Source organism: Myodes glareolus, chromosome 1 (assembly GCF_982192425.1).
Source record: "Myodes glareolus chromosome 1, mMyoGla1.1, whole genome shotgun sequence".
Lineage (NCBI taxonomy): Eukaryota > Metazoa > Chordata > Mammalia > Rodentia > Cricetidae > Myodes > Myodes glareolus.
In genome coordinates, this window is record NC_142026.1 from 133182397 (window position 1) to 133209535 (window position 27139).

A 27139-nucleotide genomic window follows, 5' to 3' on the forward strand; every position below is an offset into this window, starting at 1 on the left:
GTTTCACTGTAACAGATTTTGAATGCACTTTATGGAACACGATTGCTGACTAATTAGGACCCAGGTAATTCTAAAGGAACTACACACCTGACATTCAGCCAGAGGGTTTTCCTCTAGACATATTGACACACTGGTGTTTTTCCTCCTTAACTATGTGCACAACCATTTCCCATCAGCTTTCTACAAGGGATCACAGAGCAAGCACACAAGAGGTTGGATTCATAAGAATTAATTTCATTAAGAGAAGGCATCAAAGGCTGGGGAGATGGCAGAGGTTAAGAGCATTGACTGCTCTTCCAGAGGTCCTGAGTTCAATTCCTAGCAATCACATGGTGGATCACAGCCATCTATAAGATCTGGTGCCCTCTTCTGGCCTGCAAGCATACACAAAGGCAGAATGTTGTATACATAATAAATAAATAAATCTTAAAAAGAAGGAAGGAAGGAAGGAAGGAAGGAAGGAAGGAAGGAAGGAAGGAAGGAAGGAAGGAAGGAAAGAAAGAAAAATAATTGGCCCCAGTGCCCAGTGACTTTCTGGCTACCATGGTTTCAGATGGTAGCAATTCTGCTCTATTTCCTTTCACCACTGGGATGACATTACAGACGTCAGTCAGGGTACAGGGACTCAGAACCAGTTTCACAACAAAGTACATTTTACAGCCGTGATGTTGTCATTACTTCTGCACAAGTGTTCTTGTCTGGGTCATCATCCTCTGTTGCTGGCGTGTTGTCCCATGTGCAAGGATCTACAAGTCCTTTGAAGGAGGCCCTCAGCCGTGTATACTCAAGTCGAATCGGACTGTGTTCAGAACAAGCTGCACCCATTTCCAGTACTGGACTCACTGTCTTGGAGATTGGTCAATAGGAACACACTTTCCAAATTCTTAGTCATCTGAGATAAGATAGGCTTTTAAAATTCATTTAATTAGATACACTGAGGTCTGTACTGCTATTAGGGGGGTCTGTTTGTCATGACTTTTTTTCTTAGTATTTTTTGAGAATTTCACGTATGGGAACTGTGTTTGCACCATTTTCCGCCCTTCCTCTCCCCACTCCACCCCCTTCATTGTCCACCTTCGCTCACTTTCTAATCTACTTCTTTACTATTGTTACACATATACATAGGTGTACACACACAACCTACTGAGTTTCTAAAAGAGATTTAACTTTAGTTTTTAATTGTGTATGCATGTGGGTGTGTTCACAGGTAAGTCAGGTGCCCACAGAATTCAGAAGAGGGCATTAGATGCCCTGGAGTCGTAGCTCAGGTGGTTTGAGTCACCCAAATGCCCTGCGGTCCTCTGTAGGAGCATTGTGTGCTCTAATTACAGAGCGCTCTCCAGCCCTTACAAAGATTTTCTAGTTTACTGGTTTTGCAAATTTGAAACATGGTTTATTGTTCTAAACAGATATATTTCCTCTGGGACCCCTCCTCAAGGGGAAGTCTCAGTAATTAAAGAGTGGTCTTAGCTTTAGGAAAACAGTCCTTCCCTGTACCATGGGCAGATGGCTATGGCTGTGGCCCGTGGGTTCACTGGCCATCTGCACATGTTCCTAGAGAGAAGTCATCCAGTCCTGTTCCAATGTGGCGTTTCCAAAGCTGCTGTGCCTGCCGCAATTCTCACGGAGCCGTCCACACCCATCTCACTTAGACTCCAGTACTTCCTCCCACTTAACAGCTGACTCAGAGTTCTTGGGAATCGTTGGAAATATGGATTGCATCTTGCTTCGAAAGTCCTTCATCTAGAAGAAAAAAGTATCAAATGTCAGAAGGAGGGAGGGATAGGCGAAGCGCTTAGAGGCAGCATCTTGCTGAGCGGGAAACACCCTGCTCTCACAACTGTGAGCAGACAGCAGCAGTGAAGCTGAGCGCTGTATTCAGCACCGAAGAGAACACCGTTCTTCCAAGAGTGAACCTGCTAACTAAACAACAGACAGCTTTACTCCTGGTCTAGAAAGCAACACGTCTAACTCAACAGACTCCCAGGATGCACATCTGCAATCTACAATGTGCATCTACAACGGGACGCATGGTGGCTTCCATTTATAGAGATGCAGCAGGCAATACAGTTACTGTCCACCTAAATACATAACTATACTCAGGCCATTCAACATCAGAAGTTTAGAGCTGGAGATAGAAAAAAAAAACTAATGATAAATATATTATTATATTCTCATGTGCCAGTATGAAAAAACCCACACTGAGATTTCACCAGTGAAAGGGGATTAAAGCCAGAGTCAAGGAGGGGTGTGCAGACCTCTGTGCAGGGCATCACTGACGTGAGGGAGAGCAGTCTCCCTGGGTGCACACTCCGTGTATCAGACCCTGCCCCACAGAGCTATCTCAGGAGCCATACATGGTCCTGGCCGACCCCACCAGCCACACCCCAGTCACATCTTCCTTTGGATGCAGGTGCTGTGCTGGTTCACAAAGCTTCCAGGGCTTTGCAGCAACCAATCATTTCCGAGAGAGGCTATTGGAGATACAGGTAATTTTTCTTTCTTTCTTTCTTTCTTTCTTTCTTTCTTTCTTTCTTTCTTTCTTTCTTTCTTTTTTTTTTTTTGCTGTTGACGATATGTATTTATTTCAAACGGAGGCTAAATTTGTACACTCTTGCTAAATCCAGGGTTTACATCGTTTTCAGTCTTTGTAAATTCTAGGCTAGCACACAGCCTCCGTACCATACACATGGTAACATGGATGCTGGTGTTGGAGAGACCACTGTTCAAATCCCGGCCACTGTCGCTCCCTCACCAGTATCCACACAAGCAGAAAGGAGACAGGGTACACTTGCCTGAAGCGTTGTGAGGACAAGCTGGGGTGGTGCACACAACGCACAGCCCCTCCCCCACCTCAAAGTGAGCACCCAATCTGAGGCCACAGCCACTGTAGCATTATTCAAACATGTATGCTGGATTCTGAAAACAAAGCTCACATGGGTGTGGACATCATGGCGTGTTTACCAGAAGCGTGGCTTTATAGTTCTGGGCCATTTGGTGTGACTATTCTCACCATTTTATGAAATCTGTAGGAGGCCAACCGTCTGGGTCCTCTAGATTCACACACCAGTCTTTGCATACTTAGGCAAACACTCTGCCACTGAGCCCCAAAGCACATTTCCCAGTCCCCATCTTGTGTTAGGCAAATGTGACGACCACTACTCACAGACACCTGCTGGCCAGACGCTAATCTTGAATACACACATGGGCATTGCCTCTCCTTACCATTTTCTCTGGACTGTATTATGATGAGCCTTCAGGAGAGACCCTCCGCGAGCACCAGCAACAGCGCTACATCCGTGACATCCGTGGAGAGGGACTAGGACAGGGGAGGGGTCTCTTCTGTGGTCACAGCTGCTGTGACCACCATACGCAAGGGGTGGCAGGGGTAACCCAGATGCTGAATACCCAAGATTCACACATAGAGCGGCTTGTCAAAATGCCAATCACAGCCTATGAAGGAACTTCACTGTGATGTTTGGGTTTGAAAATCCAATGCTCCTCTGGCCACGGTTTTTAGTATGCTGCTCCTTGCCTTTCTGGCTGATGTCTTTTACAATTTGTGTTCGACTGGCTAGCGTTGAAGCCCAAAAACAGTTGCTTTCCACAGTCCCTCATCAGTGGTAATGTGGTCAGCTGCTAGGAACAATAAAGCCAGGAAGCACAGGTGAGGCTGGGAAGTGTGTGTGTGTGTGTGTGTGTGTGTGAGTGTGTGAGTGGGAACACTGCTCTATCCCCCACCCCTGACCCCATCCCCTGTCTCCCAAACCTCAAAGACTGTATTATTTATTCCTGAGGGCATATGTTCCTAGAAAACTTCCGACTGAGATGTGGGACACCTCAGAGGTGGACACTGAAGACACAGGATAGAGGACCCTGCTGAGTCCTGTGCCTTCCAGCTGTGGGGGTGGAAACCCAGAGTCCACATTTATGTGATAAACAGGCTCTCAAGTTGCTTCAAACAATGGGGCTCCATGGGGTTCCAAGATGGTATTATTTATATGGACAGTATCTATCAAATATGTATCAGTGAAGGTCATACAAAGGTCAATAAATTATTCCTCTGTTTAAAGATGCTCTTCAAAAAAGATTTAAAGACTGGGTATTACTAAATTTAATCTGAACCTAAATATACCAAGGAAAATTCACAGCTACTGCCATGGAACTTCCCCTCAGCCCCCAGAATTTGATGAGTATGAGCATGCTGGTCACATTACTCCAAAGCAAAACTCTGGGATCTCCTCTGCTCTGCTCTTGTTGGTCAGGGAGAATGTTTTTATGCTATGGGTTGCAGGGCCACCCTTATAAGCACGGTCTGTGGGCCGCCACAGGCTATTTCCTGCTAACTTCTGGGAGTGTTCTGTGTACAGATTAAAGCATAAAAGGCCTTCCCTGGAGTGACGGGCCCTAGAACCCTGTCCTGAAATACTGCTGTCCTCTGAAGCTATTATTGGAAATACATTCAGAGGTCTGATATTTCAGATGTTAGGATGGAACCAAGATTATGCCTCTGATAATGCCCTCGTCTCCACTCCAGTAGCTTCCTCAGGGCTATAGAACCAGTCAGTATGCCAGAAGCAAGAACAGCCAGTGGTGTGGCTGGTATAGTTATCATTCACCCCTCAACAATGAGCGGGGCAAGTGCGATCCCCTTCTGAAGACCGCAGACGAATGTGTCATGCGGGTGCTGCCCCACACTACCATGGGACGTCCGGACTGTGGAAGAATAAACTGAAAACCATTTTGTCTAATGCATTATATATTGAAAATTTGCTTAAAATATTCAGGTTATCTCTAATCGCAAAAATCCTTACAGAATCAATTCTAACAGGCAAGCAGATGTTGCCACTAAAAGCTGAGTTTGAAATAGTTTTTGATTTTTTGTGGGTATATTTTGCCTTCTTCATTGACTGTTTCCTGTATAAGCTCTGCTAATCAGTCCTGCCTACAATCTGACCACCATGGCGTTCATGTTCAGTCTGCTTCACAAGCATGCCAGATCAGTTCTCTCCCTTTCTTCCCATCTCCTCTCCTCCGTCTAACCCCTCCTTACCTCTCCCCTCCCCTGCTCTTCAAGCAGCTGCAGTCCCCATTTCATGAAGCCTCTAAACAAATATATGTAAAAGTATGTTGTCTAAATGTATGCATAGTACCATGTAGGTGCTGGGAACTGAACCTGGGTCCTTGAAAGAGCAGCAGGTGCCACCCTTCCTGTCCCCTTCATAATATCTTAATGGCTCAGGGAGGCCATTCCAAGACAACAAAGGTAGTCTCAAAATGTACCACAAAAATTTTTACGTAATTTTATTTTTAAATGCAGGCGTTAATTTGTTTCTAAGATTTATTTATTTTATAAAATAAAATATGAGTGTTCTATCTGCATGTACACCTTTAGGCCAAAAGAAGGGAGCAGACCCCCATTACAGATGGTTGTGAGCTGCCATGTGGGTGCTGGGAATTGAACCCAGGTCCTCTGGAAGAGCAGCCAGTGCTCTTAACCACTGAGCCATCTCTCCAGCCCATAGGAGTTACTTTCTAAAATGGCATAGGAGTGGATATAAATGTACCAACCAGAATGGACCAGTATGTGTTCTTACGAAAGTTATCAGTTTCTTGAACACCACACCAACAGGCAAGAACCAGTACTTGAAACACCAAAAATACCTTTAATGCAGTCACTCAGAAACTGAAAAGGCAAAGCCACCCTGCAGCTGGATGCCACACAACAGGAGACCAAACCAAGACCGCCATCCTTCAGAATCCCCAGTTCACGCCACATCCGCATATACTGCATCTGTTGTCTTCGGCAGCTTTACAGGGCTGGCTTAAAACTTGATATCTTTCTGAATTTTCCAAAGTGTTTCTGCACTCTTTACCATCTGGGCTTCCTCTGTGGGGCTCAGCTTTACCTTTATAATATCGGAGATGCCATTTTCTCCCAGGATACAAGGCACACTGAGAAACACCTCTTCTTTTATTCCATATAGACCTTTAATTTTGGTGGAAACTGGATGTGTTTTCCTGAGATTCTTCAGAATACTTTCTGCAATATCAGCTACAGACAGGCCAATGGCCCAGGAGGTATAGCCTTTCATTCTGATAATGTTATAGGCACTGGCAATTACTTCTTTGTGGACATTTCCCCACTGCTCGGGGTCTTTGCTAGTTCCTATGGCGGAATTCAGCTCTTTCAGAGGAACGCCAGCGATGTTCACTCCACTCCACACGGGGACACTTGAGTCTCCATGCTCCCCAAGGACCCACCCGTGGCAGCTTTCAGAGTGAATCCCAAGCCTCTCGCCAAGCATGTAACGGAAGCGAGCAGTATCTAAGTTGCAGCCACTTCCAATAATACGGTTTTTGGGAAACCCGCTCAGTTTCCAGGCTACGTACGTTAAGATATCCACTGGATTGGAAACGATAATCAATTTGCAGCGGGGGCTGTGTTTGATAATACTGGCGATCATCACCTTAAAGATGGCTACGTTCCGCTGGACTAAATTCAGGCGCGTTTCGCCTTTCTCTTGGCGTGCACCTGCTGTGATAACCACTAACTCAGAGTTGGCAGTGACGTGGAAATCTTTGCTGCAAACAATATTTGGCATTTTCATGAAGACACTGCCATGCTGGAGATCCATCGTCTCACCCTTCATTTTTTCTTCATTACTGTCAACAAGGGCAAGTTCATCAGTCAAGCCTTTCGCTATAATGCTGATGGCACAGGCCATGCCAACTGATCCAGTTCCTATAATGGAGACCTTGTTGTGGAGAATGGGCTCTTCGGAGCTGATTTGCTGGATAAGTTTACCCTTCAGGGTCGACATGGGGGACGTGGGAGTGACGCTCCACCAGGCCCGGCTGAGGGGCACACGCAGCACCCGACGGGGCCGCAGAGCTATGCTCAGGTCCCTGAGATCTACTAAAGCTGCACTCACTCTTTTGCTGGTTCGCAGGATGCTCACAGTCCAGGCCATGGCTGCTCATTCAGGTGGATGAAGTGAACCAGGCGAGGAAGACGGTTGATGCCAGAACGGTCGGTCGTTGCCCCATAGTACAGGCCCAGACCCTCCTACTGCGGCTGCGCAGCCCCCACTCAACGGTGCTGCGCGTGGGCTAAGCACAATTTGGGTCTTCCAACTCCGGCAACAGCAGGCCTGCAACAAGCCTTAATAAAGGGCTTTCACCCGCAGCAAGGAATAATGGAGTTAGTTTTACAAACTCCTACTCTCTAATGTTGATAGATAGAACCCAACCCTGACCCCTGGAATTAATGGTTTCCTGTTCTCAGTGTGTATATGACGAAGATAAATCCTTGAGCCACAACAAGGATCTACCAAGAGGCAGCATGGCGGGAGGAACAGGTTCCTCGTTTAGTGTTTTCAGCTGGAGGTCCTTCTGCTTAGGAGGGATTTTTGCCCGTATCCTAACTGTGGTGCGCCTGGACAAGGCAGGAGTGAGAGGCAGGAGCCTTAGTAGAAGCTGACTGCAGAGTTTAGAGTGCCTCCTCTTTCTCCTGCCAAAGGAGAGCCCGCGATCGAGTACAGATTAAAAAACAAAAGGAACTCAGTGGGTAAAAGCATAATACTCCTGCAGGGAACCCAAGCTGGGGTCTCCACACCCACACTGGAGGGCTCAGAACGGCCTTTAGTTCCAACTGCAGACACCTCACGTGCTCTAGGTCCGAGGGCACCTAGTACAATTGGCGAGTATAAAACTCAGGCGCACACACACTCACATAAATGAACAGATTAGAAATGACACAACAAAAACCAAAACAAAAAGTTTTTCCTAAGCCCTGCAGTTTCTTAAGGAGAAAGATGGCCTTACAGTCCTCTACTGAAATGAAGGTGTCTTTGGAATGACCTTGGAACAGCAGGTTCACGTTTAGCCAATGTATAGATTAGATTACTGACTAAAGTAGTGAAATACAATTACTTTGCAAAGCTGGCACCAGTATATCTCATCTCCTCTGTGTTTTTCTGAATCTTGTGAACTAATCTCAAACCTCTGAGGAGATGCAAACCTTACAGTTTATGACAGACCTAACGAGCTGCAAACGCCCAGCAAACATGAGAAGCGCTCGGGGCACGTCCTCTTGTAGACTGTTTCCAAGCCAGAAAGAAGCAGAGCCACTGTGACGCAAAAGACAGACAGATGAATTCTCTACACGCTGGCAATCAGATTTATGGCAGCAAACTGTCACATTAAAAACTAATTAAAATGGTGGCCACTATTTTAGAGGAATCCACAAACTATCACTGATAGCTGCAATTTCGTTCATCCCACTCCTCACTGGGAGTGTTCAGCCTGACAACTGGTCCACCTTCTTTCTCTAATGATTCCCGTGACCAGTCAGGCAAGTTGTTTTCCAGGGTGAGAGCTCTTGAGTCTGAGATTCAAGGACATGGTGACTCTTAGCTGGACAGCTTCTATTGACAGTCATTTTCCTTCCAGAGATTGAGCCTCTTCAGAAATGCAATCTTGATGACAGCAGGCTCTTCAGTCTTTCCCCTCAGTCACAACTAAATCAATTTTGAAGGGAAAATGACAACATTCCAAAATAAAGAATACCCCAAACAAAGCAGTTCTTTACTTACAGTAAGTCTCAAGACAGCAAGCATGAAGACAGGCAAGACGGTCATGACGTCCAGAGAAGATGGAGGGCTACTCAAAGATATGCAAAGCCAAACATAGCCAGATAGCTCCTATTGGCTTTCTATCTTAGGTGATTCATTATTCCTTCAATTGAAGACCCAGTTCAAAATATCTATTAAAATGAAGCTGGGTGGTGGCAGCACACACCTTTAATCCCAGCACTTAGGAGGCAGAGGCGGGTGAATCTTTTGAGTTTGAGGCCAGCTTGGTCTACAAAGCTAGTTCCAGGACAGCCAGGGCTACCCAGAGAAACTTTGTCTTAAAAAACAAAACCAAAACAAAACCAAAAAAGTAATGTAATATTACAGTTGAGGCAGGATGCCACTTCAATGCTTTTGGCTACATCACTCAGGAGAGGGAAAGATGAAGAGCAGGACCACCAGCGTGTATCTAGAGCAGCGGTTTAGTAATGGAGATGGAGCTTTCATTTCCTGGTCACGCGGTTCCAAATAATCACACAGAAACTTATATTAATTACAAACTGCTTGGTCTATTGCTCAGGCTTATTACTAACTAGCTCCTACTTTCAAATTAACCCATGTCTATTAATCTACGCATTGCCATGTAGCTCATGGTTTTACCTGTGATCTAGTACATCTTGTTGCTCTGGTGGCTTCTTGGCATCTCCCTCACTCTGCCCTTCTCCCTGTATCTCTGCTTGGATTTCCCACCTGGCTCTATCCTGCATTGCTATAGGCCAAAGCAGTTTATTAACCGATGGTAATAAAACAAATTCACAGCATACAGAAGGGTTATCCCATAGCAGGCTCTCAGCCTTCCTAATCCTGTGACCCTTTAATACAGGTCCTCATGTTGTGGTGACCCTCAACCATAAAATTATTTCATCACTACTTTATAACTGTAGTTTTGCTACGGCTATAAATCCTAACGCAAATATCTGATATGTGACCCCCCCCCCAAAGGAGTCATGACCCATGGGTTGGGAACTGCTATCTAGACTGATGACAACTGCCCCCTCTCCACCCTGTATATCCCCTCCACCTGGACTCTCCCTGCCAGCCCTTGCCTTCCCTCCTTTCTCAGGAGTCTAGTCAATGCCATCCTATTGCAGATCTGTCAACCCTCTAAGCAGAGTGAGTTTTTAAAATGCTGTGTCACAACTGTGCCCGGAAGCCATGATGGATTTTGTTACAAACGGTTAAATGTAGAAGCTTGCGGCTGTGCCAGAGAGGCTGCTCTTATTTGTCAGCACAGTCCTGTCCTCTAGGACATGTCTGAGTGCAGGGACGAGGACCCAGTGAGGCGGTGAGGGACAGAGCAGGCCAGGTCCTCAGGGAGCTAGAATTCTCAGGGCAGAAGCTAACAAGGTGGGTAGGTGAGGACCCCTAGGGCCTGTCTGGAAGACTAACATGAAGAGTTTCCAGAGGAAGCTATGAGTTAGTTAGGGATGTCTCAGCTACTTTTCTCAGCTAGGCCTTTCCCAAACCTGCCACCTTAAACTGGAGCAACAGCAACACCCACAGGGCCGGAAGCACAACAGAACAAAGCGTGGGAGCAGAGAGCACTTCACTCCTTTAAAACTATTTAAAGTTGAGAGCTCATGACCATAACCAGCAGAGAACTCCTCAGTGAGGGAAAAAGAGAAGCTGAGAGGGCAAAGCCAGCGCTGCAGCTGACCTGGAGGCTGCTGCGGTGTAGTTCCGGCAAGGAGGGTGCTTGCTGTAGAACACAGCAAGGAGGGTGCTCCTCGGAGAACTCAAGGAGGCTGCTCCCCGGAGAACACAAGGAGGGTGTTCCTGGTAGAACACAGCAAGAAGGGTGCTTGCTGTAGAACACAGCAAGGAGGGTGCTCCCGGTAGAACAAAATCAAGGAGGGTGCTCCTGGTAGAACAAAATTAAGGAGGGTGCTCCCAGTAGAACAAAATCAAGGAGGGTGCTCCCCGTAGAACACAGCAAGGAGGGTAACATGAAAACTAGTTTTTAAAAAATTAAATTAGAAACTGAATTGAGCTGCTCACAGATTAAGGTGATCCTCATGTGAGGGTATTTACAAATCTTAGCCTTCCATGTGGAACACAGGTATAGAAGAGGACCACCAAAAAAATCACTCAGGATGACTATTTAAGAATTAAACACTAAAAAATGAACTGGCCACTCTTCTGATAAATTCTCCAAATCACATTTTTGCATCATCATATTCATTTTTTAAAAGATTAATTTATTAATTACGTATACAATATTCTGTTTGCTTGTATGCTGCAGGCCAGAAGAGGGCACAAGATCTCATTACAGATGGTTGTGAGCTACCACGTGGTTACTGGGAATTGAACTCAGGACCTCTGGAAGAGCAGTCAGTGCTCTTAACCTCTGAGCCATCTCTCCAGCCCCAACATCATATTCATAACTGCTGATTCAATGTGAAAGAACTCAGATTAACCAGTAAAAAGAAAGGGATTTATGACTGTGTTTGATTTGTGTAACTATTTTATATCCCTATGTACCCAGGGTCATGAAAACATTTCTTAGGGAAAAGGGTGGAGAGGGGAAAGAGTTAAGAAGCCCCATGCTACAGCCCTGAAGAAGCTGGTAGCCCTGAAGAAGCTGGCCGCACTGCAGAGCAGCAGGTAGGGGTGGGCAATCGTGGTGGGACTGGACGTGGTCTCGAAGTGAGTGGGCTCCTTCAAGTAAACCTTTTAACAGGAAGCCATAGAAGGTTTTAAATGAAGCATCATCCATCCGACTTACATTTTAAAAATATCTCTGGCTTCCATGTGGGGAAAAATCTGGGGGAAATGAAGGTGAGGTTGGGACATCAGCCATCAAGGAAAGGTTGTCATGATCAGCATAATTCACAGAATGAAATAACATCAGCACATTAAGTTAATTTATTTTTGAAAGAGGATCTCCTTACATAGCTCAGGCTGCCCTTAAAACTAGAAGAGTCATGTTCTGGGATTATAGTCATGTGCAATATCATAAAGATTAGCATGCAAATAAATGAATAAGGAAGAGCTGAGGAAATGGCCCAGTCAGTAGAGCGTGTCCTGCATAAACATGAGGACCTAAGTGTGGTCCCAGCAGCCATGTAAAAGCTGGTGCAGCAGGATGAACCTCAAGTCCTGGTCAGTCTAGCCAAATTAGTAAATCTTAGGCTGAATGAGATGGAGAGAGATTGAAGCTGTCTAACACTGACCTTTGGGCACGCACACACACACATGCGCGCGCACACACATTTTTTAAGTATTCTGGAAATCTTTTAGTTAGGAAAATTCAGTTTGAGAGAATGCTTCATTTTCTATATAACTGAGAAGCTAATAATGACAGACAAATCTATCAACATATGTAATGTTTCAGAACTCTATCTGTAGAGACTGATCAATAAGAGGTGGCTTTCACGTGAAGTGTAAGAGAGGCGACAGTGTCAACTCCGTACCCAGTGCTGTGTTTAGAAAGAAGTGCTCATGTGAACCCAGTGAGCTCAGTGATGAAAACGGAGGAAACGCAGAACCCTAACCCCCTCCCTCCTGTGGGATCCATGCGGGAGCACTGAGGTGCCGCAGCCTGGTTCGTGTCAGGCTCCGAACACCATGTCTCTTCCATGCCGCTTATCTCTCCCAGTAACTGGCGCACATTCCCGCTTCATAGAATGCTCTCAGGTCCAATTTACTTATAAAAAGAAAATGGTACTTTTTTTAAAGAAGTATTTTGGAAATGTACTCAAAGAGCAGATTTCCCCCTTCCCTATACTTAAAAAAAAATACTCCAAGTCATTATCTCCCACTTTAAGCTGAGTGAGACCATGTGATTCAGACCTCTGTCACCATGCTCTTCCGCATTACATCAAATGCCTCTCCCCAGCTCCAGCTAGGCCATCCGAGCTGCTGCAGTGGAACAGGAAATAGGGTGACAGAGACGTTCCTGTCACCTCAGACTTGAACTGATTAACTGGTGCACAGTGCTACTTCCAATTCATTTTTAAATGACTCCAGGAAATGATTTCTCAGTCTGCAAGGCTGACAGGTCGCGATGACTGAACTGCAGCTCCCGCAGATCCTGTCAGAGGCGGAAGGGAGCAGAGTGGGAGTCAGGAGAAGAAACCTGCTCTTCTTCCTGGGCAGAGCAGCTGATTAGGCCACTTCAAAATGGCTGCCATTAACAATTTGCCAGGAAATTCAGGCTTGCTTTTAACCTTTAGCTGAACCAGTAAAAAAATATCCAGCACCAAGAAGCCTATTTCCCTTCTTAGACACCTTCAAAGTTAAAACTTGGGAGCCTTCCCACAGTTTTACATAACTACAGGCCAGCTGTTTCGTCTGAGACAAGTAAACGGAGTAGTGAGCAACACTGGGGAGACACATGCATGTCCTAGTCATTGGGGAGACAGACACATGCATGTCCTAGTCACTGGGGAGACAGACACATGCATGTCTTAGTCATTGGGGAGACAGACATATGCATGTTCCAACAAGAGACACTGGGGAGACAGACACGTGTATGTTTTAGTCACTGGGGAGACACATGCATGTTCTAATATGAAACATTGGGGAGACACATGCATGTTCTAATAAGAGACACTAGTGAATATTGATGAAATTAAAGTTAGCAAAGAGGACAAAGAAAGAATTCCACTGTTTTTAGTAAAGGCCCTCACAGTGGCATAAGGTTTAGAAGTAAGCCTAAAGTGCGAACATAAAAATTATGTCTCAAAAATAAGAGAAATCAATTAAAATATATATATTAGCAGTTACAAAAAAGAACTGGAGAAAATAATTTATTTATTTATTTATTTATTGAAGCAGTCTTGCTCTATGCCCATGCTGGCTGGAACTTAAGCAGCCCAAGCTAACCTCAAACTCTCAGGTACCGCAATTGTAGGTGTGCGTCAGCTTGCCAGGTTGGGCAAATAAACATGCCAGAGTGCATCCCAACTTTCCAGGGTCTCTCAGGACAGAAAACAGCTGGAAGGTGCTTCATCCACACATAGAGCTTTTTGGGTTTGAAGAGAAGGAGGTTGGGCTCTTGGGAGAGAAGCAAACAGCAACAAAAAGAAGCAGGCAGGATCCAGGGAACTGTACAAGCTTCCAGACACAGCTATCTCCAGGTAAACCTTCAATGCCAGAGACTGGCAAATGTTGCAGAGAAAGACAAGCCACCAAAGGCCAGGGGGCTAGGGCTAGGAAACATATGTGCCCTTAGCTTCTCAACTTCTCAACCTTTCTATACAGTCCCTTAACAGCGCACATCAAAAACACTTAAAAAAAAAAAAAAGGCCCTTGCTTCAACATTAACATTTTTTTAACATTTTTGGTCTTTACAGCAATTTTCTTCATCGAGAAAAGTGCGCTAAGATGTATGTGTAACAGGATCACTATAACACTTATGAGGGCGACATCAGTCCCCAGGCAGGGCTGATTAAGCAGATGTTAGTATCTAATGGAGTACCATGAAGTCATTAAAAGTGAAGAAGATTTATGTACTCTACTGTGTGAAGATGGCCCCATGACTGTTCAGTGAAAAATAACCCCAGAGTAGCACATTGGAGTAGGAGCGCGTTCATCTGACACTATGGATGCGTCCTCAGGCAGAGAGGACAGGTCTGACAGGGAGCCCCAAGCTATGGACGTGTCCTCAGACGGAGAAGACAGGTCCGACAGGAAGCCCCAAGCTATGGACGTGTCCTCAGACGGAGAAGACAGGTCCGACAGGAAGCCCCAAGCTATGGACGTGTCCTCAGACGGAGAAGACAGGTCCGACAGGAAGCCCCACTCTACCAGTGATTATAACTCGGTGCGGGGTGGTGGCAGGATTCTGTTGTGCTTTTCATATGGAACAATAAGCAGTTAAAGACATGAATTATTAAAAGATATTTTAAAAAACATAGGTTTTACATATTTAACACACATATATATTCACCCATAATTTGGATTCCACATGTTCCACAGGGTCCCAGAGCGGTGCTGGTAGATGGTGGACACTTTGGGAGGGGGGCCTTGTGGAGGAGGCCAGGAGGGACATAAACGGAGACCGTGCTTTCATTTCCTCCCAGTCACCCAGACCTGAATAATCACACAAAAGCTGTATTAATTACAACACCATTTGGCCAACAGCACAGGCACATTCCTAGCTAGCTCCTACATCCTAAATCGATCCATTTCTATTATTCTGTATCTTGCCACAAAGCTCATGGTTTGTTACCTTACATTCTGCTTCTTGGGCGCCTGCCGGACTCTGCCTTCTTTCTCCCTGTATTCACCTTCGTTTTCCTGCCTGGCTACATTCTGTCCTACCATAGGCCAAAGCAGCTTTTCTGTTAACCAATGGTAATAAAACATATTCACAGCACACAGAGGGGAATCCCACATCAGATGTATGCTGGGAAGGGGCATTTGGGACGTGGACTGTCCAGCCTTCCTCTGTTTCTTGACTGGTGGTGTGAGTAGTTCATTCCATGGGGTATGCCTGCTATGGCTCTCCATCACTCCACAGGAGCAGAAAACATGGGGCCACTCAGTCATAGGCTGGGACTTCCGAATTCATGGGCTGAATAAGTCTTTCCCAAAGGAAATGAAGGCCCCCAGGTACTTTGTTACAGTAACAGACTGACTCAATATGTAAGACAAAGCCCTCCTTGCCCAATAGCAAAAAAAAAAAGTAATGCAGTTAAATCTCCATTTATTCATTAATTTAAAATAAAATCTCTAGATAATTTAATTTGCTACAACAGAGAACATTTTCGTTCCTGGTTTTTTATTACAATTGATGTTTTAGCTCCTATAAAGGCAACAGCTGTAAATTATAAATTCTTACCCACCAGGCATCATGAACACATTCCTTACAAGCCATGAGAGAAGCCAGTTTCTTAGATGCGCAGAAACATCGAGCCTAAGACTTCTGGCCTGGGAGGAGCATCTGCACTGCCTTTCAGCATGATGCAAGATATGATATAAAAGATTCCACATAGTTTCACATTCAGTAACGCCAGCTGTGGTGACTGCTGGGCCTCTGAGATGACAACGGCGCAGCACAGGGTCACAGGCAGACTCCCTTCTATACTGCAGTATACTGCAGTTATAAATGCAATAGCCAAGAAATGGTGGGGCAGCTAACACTTCACCTTCCGAGAAAATAAAGAACAACGTGGTCTAGTTATGAATAAGGTAAGCCTCTCTAAAATCCTCTGACCATCAATTAATACACAGTAAATAATAAAAGGAGACCATTGACAACAACAAGGCACGGCATAAGTAACATACCAATAACTAAATGTGCTTCCTACCACAAACAGGAACCACTGCTTAATAGTGTACCACTCTCAACTATTTGCTAAGCCACCTGCCCTGGCCACATCTAATCACACTGTCCCCAGTGTACTTGCCTGGGCTGGACGGTCAGTCTCAAGGAATCATGTGCACAGCTGGTTTAGCCAGGTGAGAGGAACCTACAGGGAAGTTTTGTTTCTTCCTCCCCACAGTAAAACCACTGAGATGAAATATCGCCTCAATAATACTCAAATGCTAAAATACTGTAATGCAAAATGATCAATGAACTCACACAGTGCAATCAAGCTGTACTTGCTGGCTCAGTAGCGATCAGGGCACTGGGGTGGCTGGAGCTGAACTTGGAATGGTTTCTAAGGGCCTCTCTTTTAACCCTGAGCAAGCCAGTGCTTTGGTCAGCTAATGCAAAAGCTTTCAGAGCTGTTGTTTTGGGGAATCTCTGATTAAATTCTACATCACTATATGAGATATAACTTATTTTTACATTTGAGGTGTTATATGAGTTCTCTGTACGATGGAATTTCAAAATAACTATGTGCAAATAAAGTAAAGCAAACATATTTTAAGACACTGAAGGTTTGATTTGAGCAATTTAAACATGCTGCCTCTCAGACCAGTAGAGGTAGCTGTGAATTAAAACAGGAAGGCAGGCGCTTTGGGCAGCTGCTCACAATCAGCCACTAGATGGCAGGCAAGAGGAACTGGGTCTACAGCAGAAACCGCTCAATTTAAGGTAATTCACTGGCAATTTAGTGACAATGCAGTTGATTTTGAATTACCTGCTTTTATCAAGGAATGGCCACCTCACCTACATACTAGGTGCAGAGGCGTGGGCTAGTCTGCTCATCATCTGCTGAGATTGTCACTTCAAATTGTAGAAAAATGGCACTTCCCCAAATGGGGCTGGACACAGGATCCAAGTTCACCAGCAATCGCAGGCCAGCCTACTGCCTTCACTCAACAGGCACAAAGGCAGCCTCCCAGTTTTCTAGGGGCCTGGCACAGGGTTGTGCAGCCAGCTTGAGGTAGCCCCACAGATGAGTTCTGGAGGAATAATCGGACAGATTAAGAACACGCTGGTCCTTTAAAACATGCTGCTGTACAGAAAGAGGGTCTAGTCTGAGTCTCCTGAGAGGTGTCTCTGAAGAGCAATGGACGGATGAGCCCATGACTCTGAAGTGGGAGGGAAGGTATTTGCATTCTCCATTAGGACACTAAGATGCAGTGTCAAAGAGTCTACGTGCTTGCGCATGATCTAATGCTAACTAGAAAACACATTTTCTCCCTCAGATATTTTACTTAGGTAATAATCCTCTTATTGGTGTCATGAAACAAAGTTGTTCATGCTCTAGAAACTAAAATAGCACAATCTAGCCCATAAAGTCAAATCCTCAGGAGTGTAATAACCTACTTTTGTTGGTCTATGAAAATTTAGATTCATTTCTTTTGATGACCCTTGTGCTTTCCCTTTTATTGAAAATAGACTTTTCCCTTACATAATCTATCCTGATCATAATTCTCTCCCTCTGCTCCTCCCAGTTCCTTCTTCCCTCCTCCCCCATGTGGACCATTCCCTTTCCATCTCTCATTAGAAAACAATCTGGCTAAGGGATAGTAATAAAATAAAATAATGAAATAAAAACTATCACGTTAAAGTTGGACAAAACAGAAGGAAAAGGGCCCGAGAGAAGGCACAAGAATCAGCTGTACTCATTTGCACGCTCAGGAGTCCCAGAGAAACACTAAACCGAAGCCATAATATATGTGCAAAGTACTAATAGGGTAAAAAAGAGATAAAAATATACATAAATAAAAGCAAAAAATAGTACTTTTTTAAAAGGAAAAGTCCTGACACTGTGAGACAAGAATCCTCCAAAGATGCCATGGCGTTTGTTTTCTGTTGGCATCCACTGCTGGGCATGCAGCTTGCCCTTAAGAGGAGTTTGTTTCCCAGGGAGACCCTAAATTTTCATTTGCAAGTAGTTATCAATTAAAGATTGCTTCTGGGTTAGGGATTGGGGTATGTGTCAGCTTCTCCTTGCAGCTCTAGGGCCCCGTTCAGGCCCAATGCATGCAGCCTCAGTCTGTGTTAATCATGTTGATTTAGCAGACCTTGTTTTCTTGGTGTCTTCCATTCTTCTGGCTCTTACACTTTTTCTGCCTCCTCTTCTGCAGGGTTCCCTGAGTCCTGAGGGTAGGGACTTGATAGAGACATCCCATTTAGGGCTGTGTGTTCCATGGTCTCTCACTCTGCATAATATCTGACTGTATATCTCCATATTTGCTCCCATCTGCTGCAGGAGGAAGCTTCTCTGATGACTGGTGAGGAAGGCACTGATCTATGAGTACAGCAGAATGCCTTTTTATTGCTGTGTTTTTGTTTGTTTTTAGAACTACAGCATTTAGCTTTATTCTAAGTCCCTGGGCTATTTAGTCTCAGGTTCTTGGTCACCCAAGCAGTGTCAGGTATGGGTTTCAACTTAAGGGGTATGTCTTATGTCAAATCAGATACTGGTTGGTTATTCCCACAAGTTTTGTGTCTCCATTGTCCTAGTGTATCTTGCAGGCAGATCGGCAGTATAGACCAAATTTATGGCTAGTTTGCTGTTTACATTTCTCCTTCGGCAGAGTGCAGAACACTTTCCTGTACAAAGATACTAGCACGCAGGTGGGGGGAAGGCTCTATGTAGGCACCAGTTCAACTTCTCTATGTTCAATGAGTTGTGTAGATGTTGTCTTCAGCAGTGGGCCTTGCCTGTGATGATGCAGAGTACTCGAATCCCCCGCCTCAGCTCTCACCTGCTGATGCCTACAACACTACACACCAGGGACGCCAGCTGTCAGCACCACATGGCCAATGCAAAGCATCAATGGCTGTCACTTCCACAGGAGCAGAAGTGTCTTCACACAGACCCCATGCAGGTCAGGGAAGTCTCCTGGGCTCCTAGGCAATTGTGCTTTATTTTTGGTACAAAGTAATAAAAACAAAATCTTACATAGATAGGTGAGGTGAGAGTATAGGCATCCTGTGCAGTTTTTAAAGTAATATTGACACTATACTAATACTTCTAATTCTTAGAAAATTATTTACCCACAGTCTATGATTTGTTTATATATTCCTGTCAACATTCTCCTGCATGGGTTTTCAGCCACCCTCTTGTTACACACAGCTGTAAATCTTTCCTTCACTTGCCCCTGGAGCCTCAGCATTTGCTGCTTCAGACAGTACCTTAAGAGTCTCTTCTACAGGAGAAAGGCTGGTCTTGTAAGAGACCAACGCGATCTAGGAAAGTTTGATGAGCTACCAAGAACCATGTGGATCGGATCAGTCAAATCCATCACTCCCTTTCCCTTCCCCTATTTTATTTCCCCTCTTAGCTAGTAGAGGTAAAATTGGAAAACTAGGTCCTAAGTAGTCAGAGCTAAGTCCCAAGCTCCAGTTTCCTGGAAGAGACCTATGTGATCGTAGGCAAGTGACTCAATCTTACCACTCCCCAATATCAGCATCTTCTAGATGGCTACGTCTCCATGGCCCAGTGTCTGAAGTGGGAGAAAATGGAACAAACACCACCAATCATCGACAACCCTGCAGTTCAAGTTTCTGGCTTTTCTAAGGGGCCCCAGTCTGCTGTGGGAACAGGTGAACAGGAACGGTGACTGCAGGAAAGGCGGGAGGCGAGTGTGGCTGCCATGCCTCCAGTGTACTGCGAGCAGGGAGTGCAATGCTCATCTTTAGTTAATAAATGTGAAAAATGCTCCGTGTGAAGAAGGCTGCTGTGGCAATTCCCTCAATTCAGTCATCTCCACCACCAGATACAGCCACCAATCCTCCCACTATAAAACAAAAGCACCAGACTTCCCTGCTCTCCACTCTTCCTCATCATTCACTTCACAGGGAACTCAAGGCTTGTCTAGACTTAGTGCTCCTGATGTCTTCCTTCTGTTCTCTTCGGAATCCATCCCACTGAGGCTTTCTACCTGTGTCCCTGATGAAGCCCACAGGCTGAGCTCAGTGACCATTCAGTGTTCCTCGATGTATCTTCATCAGCACATAACCCAGCGACTCTCACTATTTCCCACTCTGCGTCCACTCCAGCACTTTCTGCTCATTCTCTAGCCTAGAAACCCTATCCCCAGGCTCTCCCTCCGCAGGTCTCTCTCCTCTCTACCCTCACTAGCCGAGTTCAGCTGGAAGCAGGGCTTTTATTTCTATCCATATATGGTGAGTCTCAGATTCATATCTCTATCTTGACTCCTTCTTGACTTCCAGATTCACCTGTTGACGCTCTACGTGTGTGGTGGCTTCAATACATCTGAGTCCTTAGTCACCAGGGAGTACAACTGTTCGACATGAGAAGGATTAGAAAGTGTGGCCTTGTTTGAGGAAGTGTGTCACTGGGGGTGGGCTTTGAGGTTTCAAAAGCCCATGCCAGCTCCCCCCAACACCTTTCTCTGCCCATGGATCAGGATGTGGCTCTCAGCGACTGCTCCAGCACCTGCCTGCATGCCGCCATGCTCCCCACCATGGCGATAATGGACTAAGTCTCTGAAGCTGTAAGTAAGACCCCAACTAATGCTTTCCTTTATAAGAGTTGCCTTGGTCATGGTGTCTCTTCACAGGAGTAGAACAGTGGCTAAGACAACATGCCTATCTAACAGACAGCTCAAGCTCACAAGTCCCACACTGAACCCATGATTCTACCAAAACCTGTTCCAGCCACAACGTCCCCTTCCATTTTCCAGATGCTCAATCTAATGCTAGGAGAAATCCCACATCCCACCACCCACAGCAACCCCCTGCCGACTTTGACTATGAGAAAGCTCTTTCTATCCATGCCACTAACACCACCTCTGCAAACAACCACCCCCTCCCATCTGTCAGTACAGCCTGGTCCACAGAGCTTCTCATTATTATTTAAGAAAAAGGGAAGAAATCAGTCATTCCTAGTATATAATTTTTAGTTCAGGGTATCCATTTTATAAACACGCACACACACACACATCCTTAGAACTTTTGTACATGCTAATAATTTAAGTAATTAATTAAAATGCTTTAAAACTGTTTATGTATATGGATGTCAGACAATATAGAAAGCAGTTTCAAGTCAGTGACTTTATTAAATATGTAACACCAATTCATACAGAATGAGCATTTGCTCTGAATCAGCACTAATATTTGAAAATCTTCAGTTACTAACAACAGGAAGTTTGCCTACATATTGATAAGAATTTAGTCATATTCTATGTCATTACTACAGAAGACAGAGACCATATTATATGCAAATCTGAAAACCAGAAAGTTTAGACAACACAAAATCAATAGCCAGGTGCCAATCACCAGGCTGGTTACTTACACTGTGAACCCCTAAAGCTTTCCAGACTGCAAAGCTGATCACGCCGACCCCACACCAGGCATAAAGAGATCCCCAGCCCAGAGCTCGCAGAGCAAGGGACGACCCACTCTCTGGTAAGGCAGCCGTGGCCACAGTGCCCTGGAATGAAAACAAAGGGCTCAGGTAAAACACTCAGTAAATGCACTGGAAGCGTTTGCAGCAGATCACGGTTCTCCCTGTGTAACAACCTGACCTGGGAGGCCAGCCCAGCCTAAGGTCAAATGGCAGCTTTGCTACCTCTCTAAGCATGTGAGTTCTCTGACAGATGGATATTGGAATGTGTGGTCATTTATCCTTCCAGAAAAACCTGGAACATTCTATTAGGTTCACTGGCATTTTCATGAAAACAGCATTAGAGTAAATGCTAATTTGATAAGGAATGAAGGATTTACAACACTGTCTTCCACCTGGAAAGATTATTTCACTTGACTAAAGCTCTTCCTGTTTTTAGAGTAGTCTGTACACTGCTTAGCACACTCCCAGTGTGGCCTTTTCTATGCACATGCTGTGTGATGGCAGGGGCTAGTCCCAGCATGGATGCCACTCTGCTAGCCTACTTGACCGCAGTCTAACATCAAGACCAGACTGGTGGATTCTCCTTGCTCGTTTACTGACACTTTTGGTAGATACCTCAGACCTAACTGGGTCGCTGAAATCCTTCTGTAGCCATGTTCTATTATAAACACAATATACTCCAGTATTTTGCTCTTTTTCCACATTGTGGCAGTTTTTGCAGGCTCCACCGCACCATGACTTTGAACTGGCCTCAATCCCTACCCAGAAGCAAGGACATCAACCAATATTATTCTGTTAGGATCAGTTCCTATGCTTTGCATACTTAAACAGATCAAATAGCCAATTCCCTCCTAGAAAAAACAGGAATTCTACACACACACCCTTCATGGTCTACATAAACCCACATTTATTTTACTAAATCAAATACAAAGATAACCATATAAAAATAACTCAAGATTACATAGCAATATTCACAACAGAATCTCAAATTTTGCCTCAGATTTTTAAGAACTGGTATGCCATGTTTGTGATCAGTCACCTAGTTTGTGAGGTGAAAACATTAATAATTGTCTCCATACTTCCAAAAATGAATTGTAGTAGAAGCTTGATGTTGAAGATCGTGCACATGTTTTTTCTTTTGAGAGAAAATACCAAATGCTGTTCACACTCTCTGTTCAAAATGTTCTACATAAAGTTGGCTGACTTTCTGCAAGATTTAACTTACCAAAAATGATGTTTCATAAGAACATTAGACATAGCAATACACATAGTCAGCATTCTTGTGTGCAGGCATATGTGCATGTCTGTGCATTGTGTACTGGCATGAGTGCATACATATGTACATACATGTTTTAAAAGCTACATTTCCCTTCACTGCCGTATTTTTAAGTTAAAATTAAGGCTTCCATATTTGGAAGTTAAAATGATAACTCACAGCAGACAGCTCTATAATCTTGAGATATGGGCACACAACAACAGGTATGTATTTTTCATGGACAGCACTACATTTAGTCTCACAGTTTTGTGATAAAACCAGTGTAAAAAGTACAGGTTTAAAAAATAATCTTGGAGGGATGGATATAGCTTATTGGTAGCATGCCTAACTAGCATGTCAGCCCTGGGTTCCATCCCCAGCACTTACATACACAAACACGTCTGTCTTTCTGTCTATCTGTCCCCCATACCTCCTCTTTGTATCTCTTTGTGGTATGTGTGCATTAACAGATAAAAGAAACTCAAGGGAATAATATTTTTTACTTTAGTTTGTACTTTGCATTTTCCCCTTTCTCTTTATTCAAGAAATTACGAAGAAAAATATACTCAATACTATTCTTTATCAACTTTCAGCTTCCTAGTGTCAGACTCGGCAATTAGAACATAAAGCACTAAGGGAATGATTATGCCCCTGAAATATAAAAAGCGCAGGCAGCTCCCAAATGACAGGTTGGTCATTTGGAGGTCCTTTTGTCTTGCAATTTGAATATGTTTCCAGAGTAGAGCACAGCTTATTTAAATAAGAGTATTGCTAAGAACAGTACCATTTATTCCTCAGGGAGACAAAGAGGGAGAGTACTATGTTAGTCTGATTGCTTAATCCAGCATGCCTCAGTGTCTTGCTGTTTAGTGGGAACAGCATTCAATGCCTTAGTGGCTGTGTGTGTCAAATGAGTGAGGTCCTTGGAAGAGCTGCTAACACACAGTAAGCATTCAGATGTTAGAATTAGTACCGTGAACATGATAGGAGACCTCCAGGTAGTGACTGCACTACATGGCCTAAGGATACTTCTTGAATGGGTGCTCAGTACGTACCCAGTAACTATGCTGTCAAGCAACTGTCTGGTAAGTGGGGATTTGCTAATTTCAATGTTTACACAACATTTAATCACTCTATGCAGTGTTTCTAAAGTTCTTTTATACATGAGCCACAAAGATGTTCAATTATGTAGGCCTTATTAATATTTAACACATTAGAAATTAAAACAGAAATTTATACTTCATTCATTTAAAAATGCCAAATCTATTATATATTGCTACAAATCCATTTTTATATTAAATAACTATCTTTCCAACCCCCCAAAAAGCAGAGATTCACGTTTTATGCTTTTGTCAATCTTCTAAATGTCCAGCCTAAAAAGTGGCTTTCAAATCTATAATTAATCTTTTACAAAATGTTTTCTTATATTTTTCATTGATAGTTGGAATATATGAATAAAACTCTGGCTTCACACAGATATGTGGTCAGAAAAAGAAGTATTTGATTAGCTTTTATTCTTTGTAATATACCAGTACTGAACAAAAAAGCCTTCTGAAGGTTGTCACACAGAGTCCTATTAATGAACATTTTTTTCGTTTGTAACATTCAAATCACTAGTCAGCTTTGCACTGTGAATGGACATCATCCCACGCAGAGTGACTGTCCAGAAGGTACTAGCTCACTAAATGACACAGATCTTCCAGCTGTTGATCTCATGTGCTAAACAGCATTTTAAAAGCATCATTGGGATCACAACATCTCATCAGCAAAGCTGTTGACTCTGAGAAGCTGTCAAGCTCATGATGGTAGTTACGAGTCTAAGTGTTTTCACTGACAGTGCTTACTATCAGTGGCAACAAAGACTGACAACTGCTCTCCTGAAGAGCCAGGCTTACTTGTGTGTTTAAGGAAACGTCTGCAAAATACCCCACTTTTGGGTAACTGACAGCCTGTCAGTTGTTCCTTCACGAAGAAGATACTCCTCAGGGAAGACGTGCTGGTTTAGCGCATGAGGAAATTGTTTTTCTAGAGAAAAACATCTCATGTCACTGTGAAGCAGGGGTGCTTCATGCACACTTCCCACCTCCTCACAGGAAACTTAAAAGTCGGGCACATCTAAGTCTCATTAGCGAATAAAGTTAGCAACTTTACTGCTTCAACAATAACATTTACCTACTGCTGGTTCCTTTGAACTTTGTTTAAAAGTACTGGTGAATTACAGTGAAGGACTCAATGAGTGCAAGGATGGTCTTATCATCCTCAGCCACTGCTGCCATGATTATGCCAAGGACTGAGTGTCCACTTGAGTACTTTACCACCCACAGCTCTAAACACGAATAGGAAAGCAGTTGTCTCAAGGACCATCAGGACTCCATGTAAAACTGTGTGAGACCACAAAAAGCATGTGTGATGAGCCAATCACAGAGCACCAAGCGTCAATATGACAATCCCTAGCTCTTATCAGATTCTTAAATAGATCCCTGACCCAAGGGTTAATCTAATTATAACTGTGGTTTGGAAATCAACACAACTGTTAAACACCAATATTGGTTGGGTCTTAATGATATCTGACGCAAAATAAATTTCTTCTCTAAAACTATTGCATGACAGAGGGAGAAAATGACCCACAAGAGCTACAGAAATGATCTTAGCAGCTCTGTATGCCTTTGGAGTATTGAGAGGAAACTGAAAGCATTTTACATATAGTCTCTTGTCATTACAGTATCTGTAAAGCTTAAGTATGATTATTACAGACAAGTGGGAAGGGAATTGGTTTGTGGTTTTTCACAAAATAGCCTTCCATAGCACACATTAAACCAACTGCATAGTTATTTGGATGAATATCTAATTTTAACTCTCATAGCAGACACTTAAGTTCCAGATAGACATGCTGTTGATTTTTGTACCCTTTCCACCTTAATAGTAGAGTGCCTGAAACATAAAGGATCCCAAGCACACATTTGCTGAAGTGGTGAAGCAATAAAGAAATCAGCCATATGGATGGGAAGGGAAAAGAGAAAACATAACAAGAAACTACAAATAAATATCAGAGTATTTCCCACCGATCAGGGAAAAAGTGCACGACCTCACACAGCAAATGTACACTCTGGCTCAGAGAATGAGGATCTTCTGTCTCAAGTGGGGTATAGCTATCCATCCAATGCATTCTGAGCATCTGTGTGCCAGGAACTTTATAGGGACTGAGGGTGAGCAAAACTTGAACCTTGCGTTAAAAAAAGAAAAGAAAAAAGAAAAAAATTTCACTCATTTTAAAGAATGCTAACATCTCAACATGTATGAAATAGACTTACTTCTTGCAGCTACAATCAACAGACTAAGTGACGCTGTTTTTCCTTCTAAGCAGGGGCTCTTGTTATCAGTAAGTTACCAAGTCATGCTGTGAGTTGGAAAGGCAAAGTATGCGTTTCCAAAGTTTTGTTCTGTCAATTTTAAGAAAGCACATGAAAAACGTCAGGACAGACAAGACTAGTATACTTTTAAATCCATGAGGTTTTTGTGGGTGTGTTTTTAAAAAACAATGCGAAAGGTCACTATTTTTTTTCTATGCAAAAATAGCCGTCCTTTGTTAGAAGCAACAGCACTGCTGTAAATAGATTTTGGAGTCACAAACCTTATTGAACCACTCAGGACTTTTCTTTTTAGCTAATGATAATGTTGTAACAAATCCGGCCAGCATTCCCGCTGCTGCTGCAGAACCAAGGAATATTCCACCTGCCAATAATTAGGAGAAGGTATTAGAAATAAAGTATAAGTAAAAAGATTTGCCTAAAGGAAGTCTCAGATTGAACTCAAAATGCGAAACATCAAGGCTAAGGAGGCTCTTGAGAAAACCTGTGACCTCACGACCTCTGGTTCCCGCGGCAACTCTTAAGCACTGCTCTCCAGAGCTTAGATTGAGTGTTTTCCCTTTACCCTGTCCTCTACGACAGCAGCGCGAAGTTGCTCCACAGAAGAAGAGATGGTGGCAATCAGAAAAGAGCAGGATACCAAGAAAATCTACAGAGAGGGTGGTAAATACAGCATGGACCGGAAACTAGATGTGCCCGCCCCTGCCCAAGGAGACTTCACCCGGTGACGTATGGGCCCCACAGGCTGAGTTCGGGGTAAAGCTCAAGACAAGGGCTCTCAGAGAGGAATGACTTCGAGAACATCCCATTCCAGCGCAGGGCAATCATACCTTTTATCAGGAAGAGCCGATCGTCCGGGGACCCTCCAGCCTCTAGTGGAGAAGGCTCGCCAGGCCCTGAACCCGCGGTCTCCATGTTTAAAGTCTCCTCTACCGTGTCCGTTTCCTAAGAGGACCGAGTGGAAGCGCAGGGGACAGAGAAGAAAGGTTCCGTAGCAGCGTTCCCTGTGCACTCTGAAGATGTGTCCGTATCACCGCGGTGTCTCCTAACACTCGTGAGAGAAACGTGAGGACTGCTCTCTGTGTCCCCAGCCCAGAACAGAGGGCGGCGTCCTGCAAGGAGGCCTCCCGGGGAGCATCACTCGCCTTCTGCTAAGTGATGACTTGTTGGACTTAAGTATTTTTGTCTACTTGAAAGAATACTCAGCTCTGACTC

General features: G+C 44.2%; 1 protein-coding gene across 2 annotated transcripts; it reads right to left on the reverse strand.

Moving 5' to 3' along the window:
• Positions 1-213: 213 nt before the first annotated feature.
• Positions 214-27001, reverse strand: Tmem242 (transmembrane protein 242). Of its 2 annotated transcripts, XM_048420301.3 has the most exons (4): positions 26755-27001; positions 26188-26288; positions 21248-21385; positions 214-1743 (listed from the first exon to the last, which is right to left on the reverse strand). In XM_048420301.3, exons 1-4 carry the CDS (start codon positions 26837-26839, stop codon positions 1645-1647), a joined length of 423 nt encoding a protein of 140 aa, XP_048276258.2. In that variant the 5' UTR covers positions 26840-27001; the 3' UTR covers positions 214-1644. The 2 variants fall into 2 exon arrangements, with proteins under 2 accessions (XP_048276258.2, XP_085543921.2); XM_085687795.2 differs by lacking the exons at positions 21248-21385; positions 26188-26288; positions 26755-27001 and adding an exon at positions 5910-7655.
• Between the last annotated feature and the right edge of the window lie 138 nt (positions 27002-27139).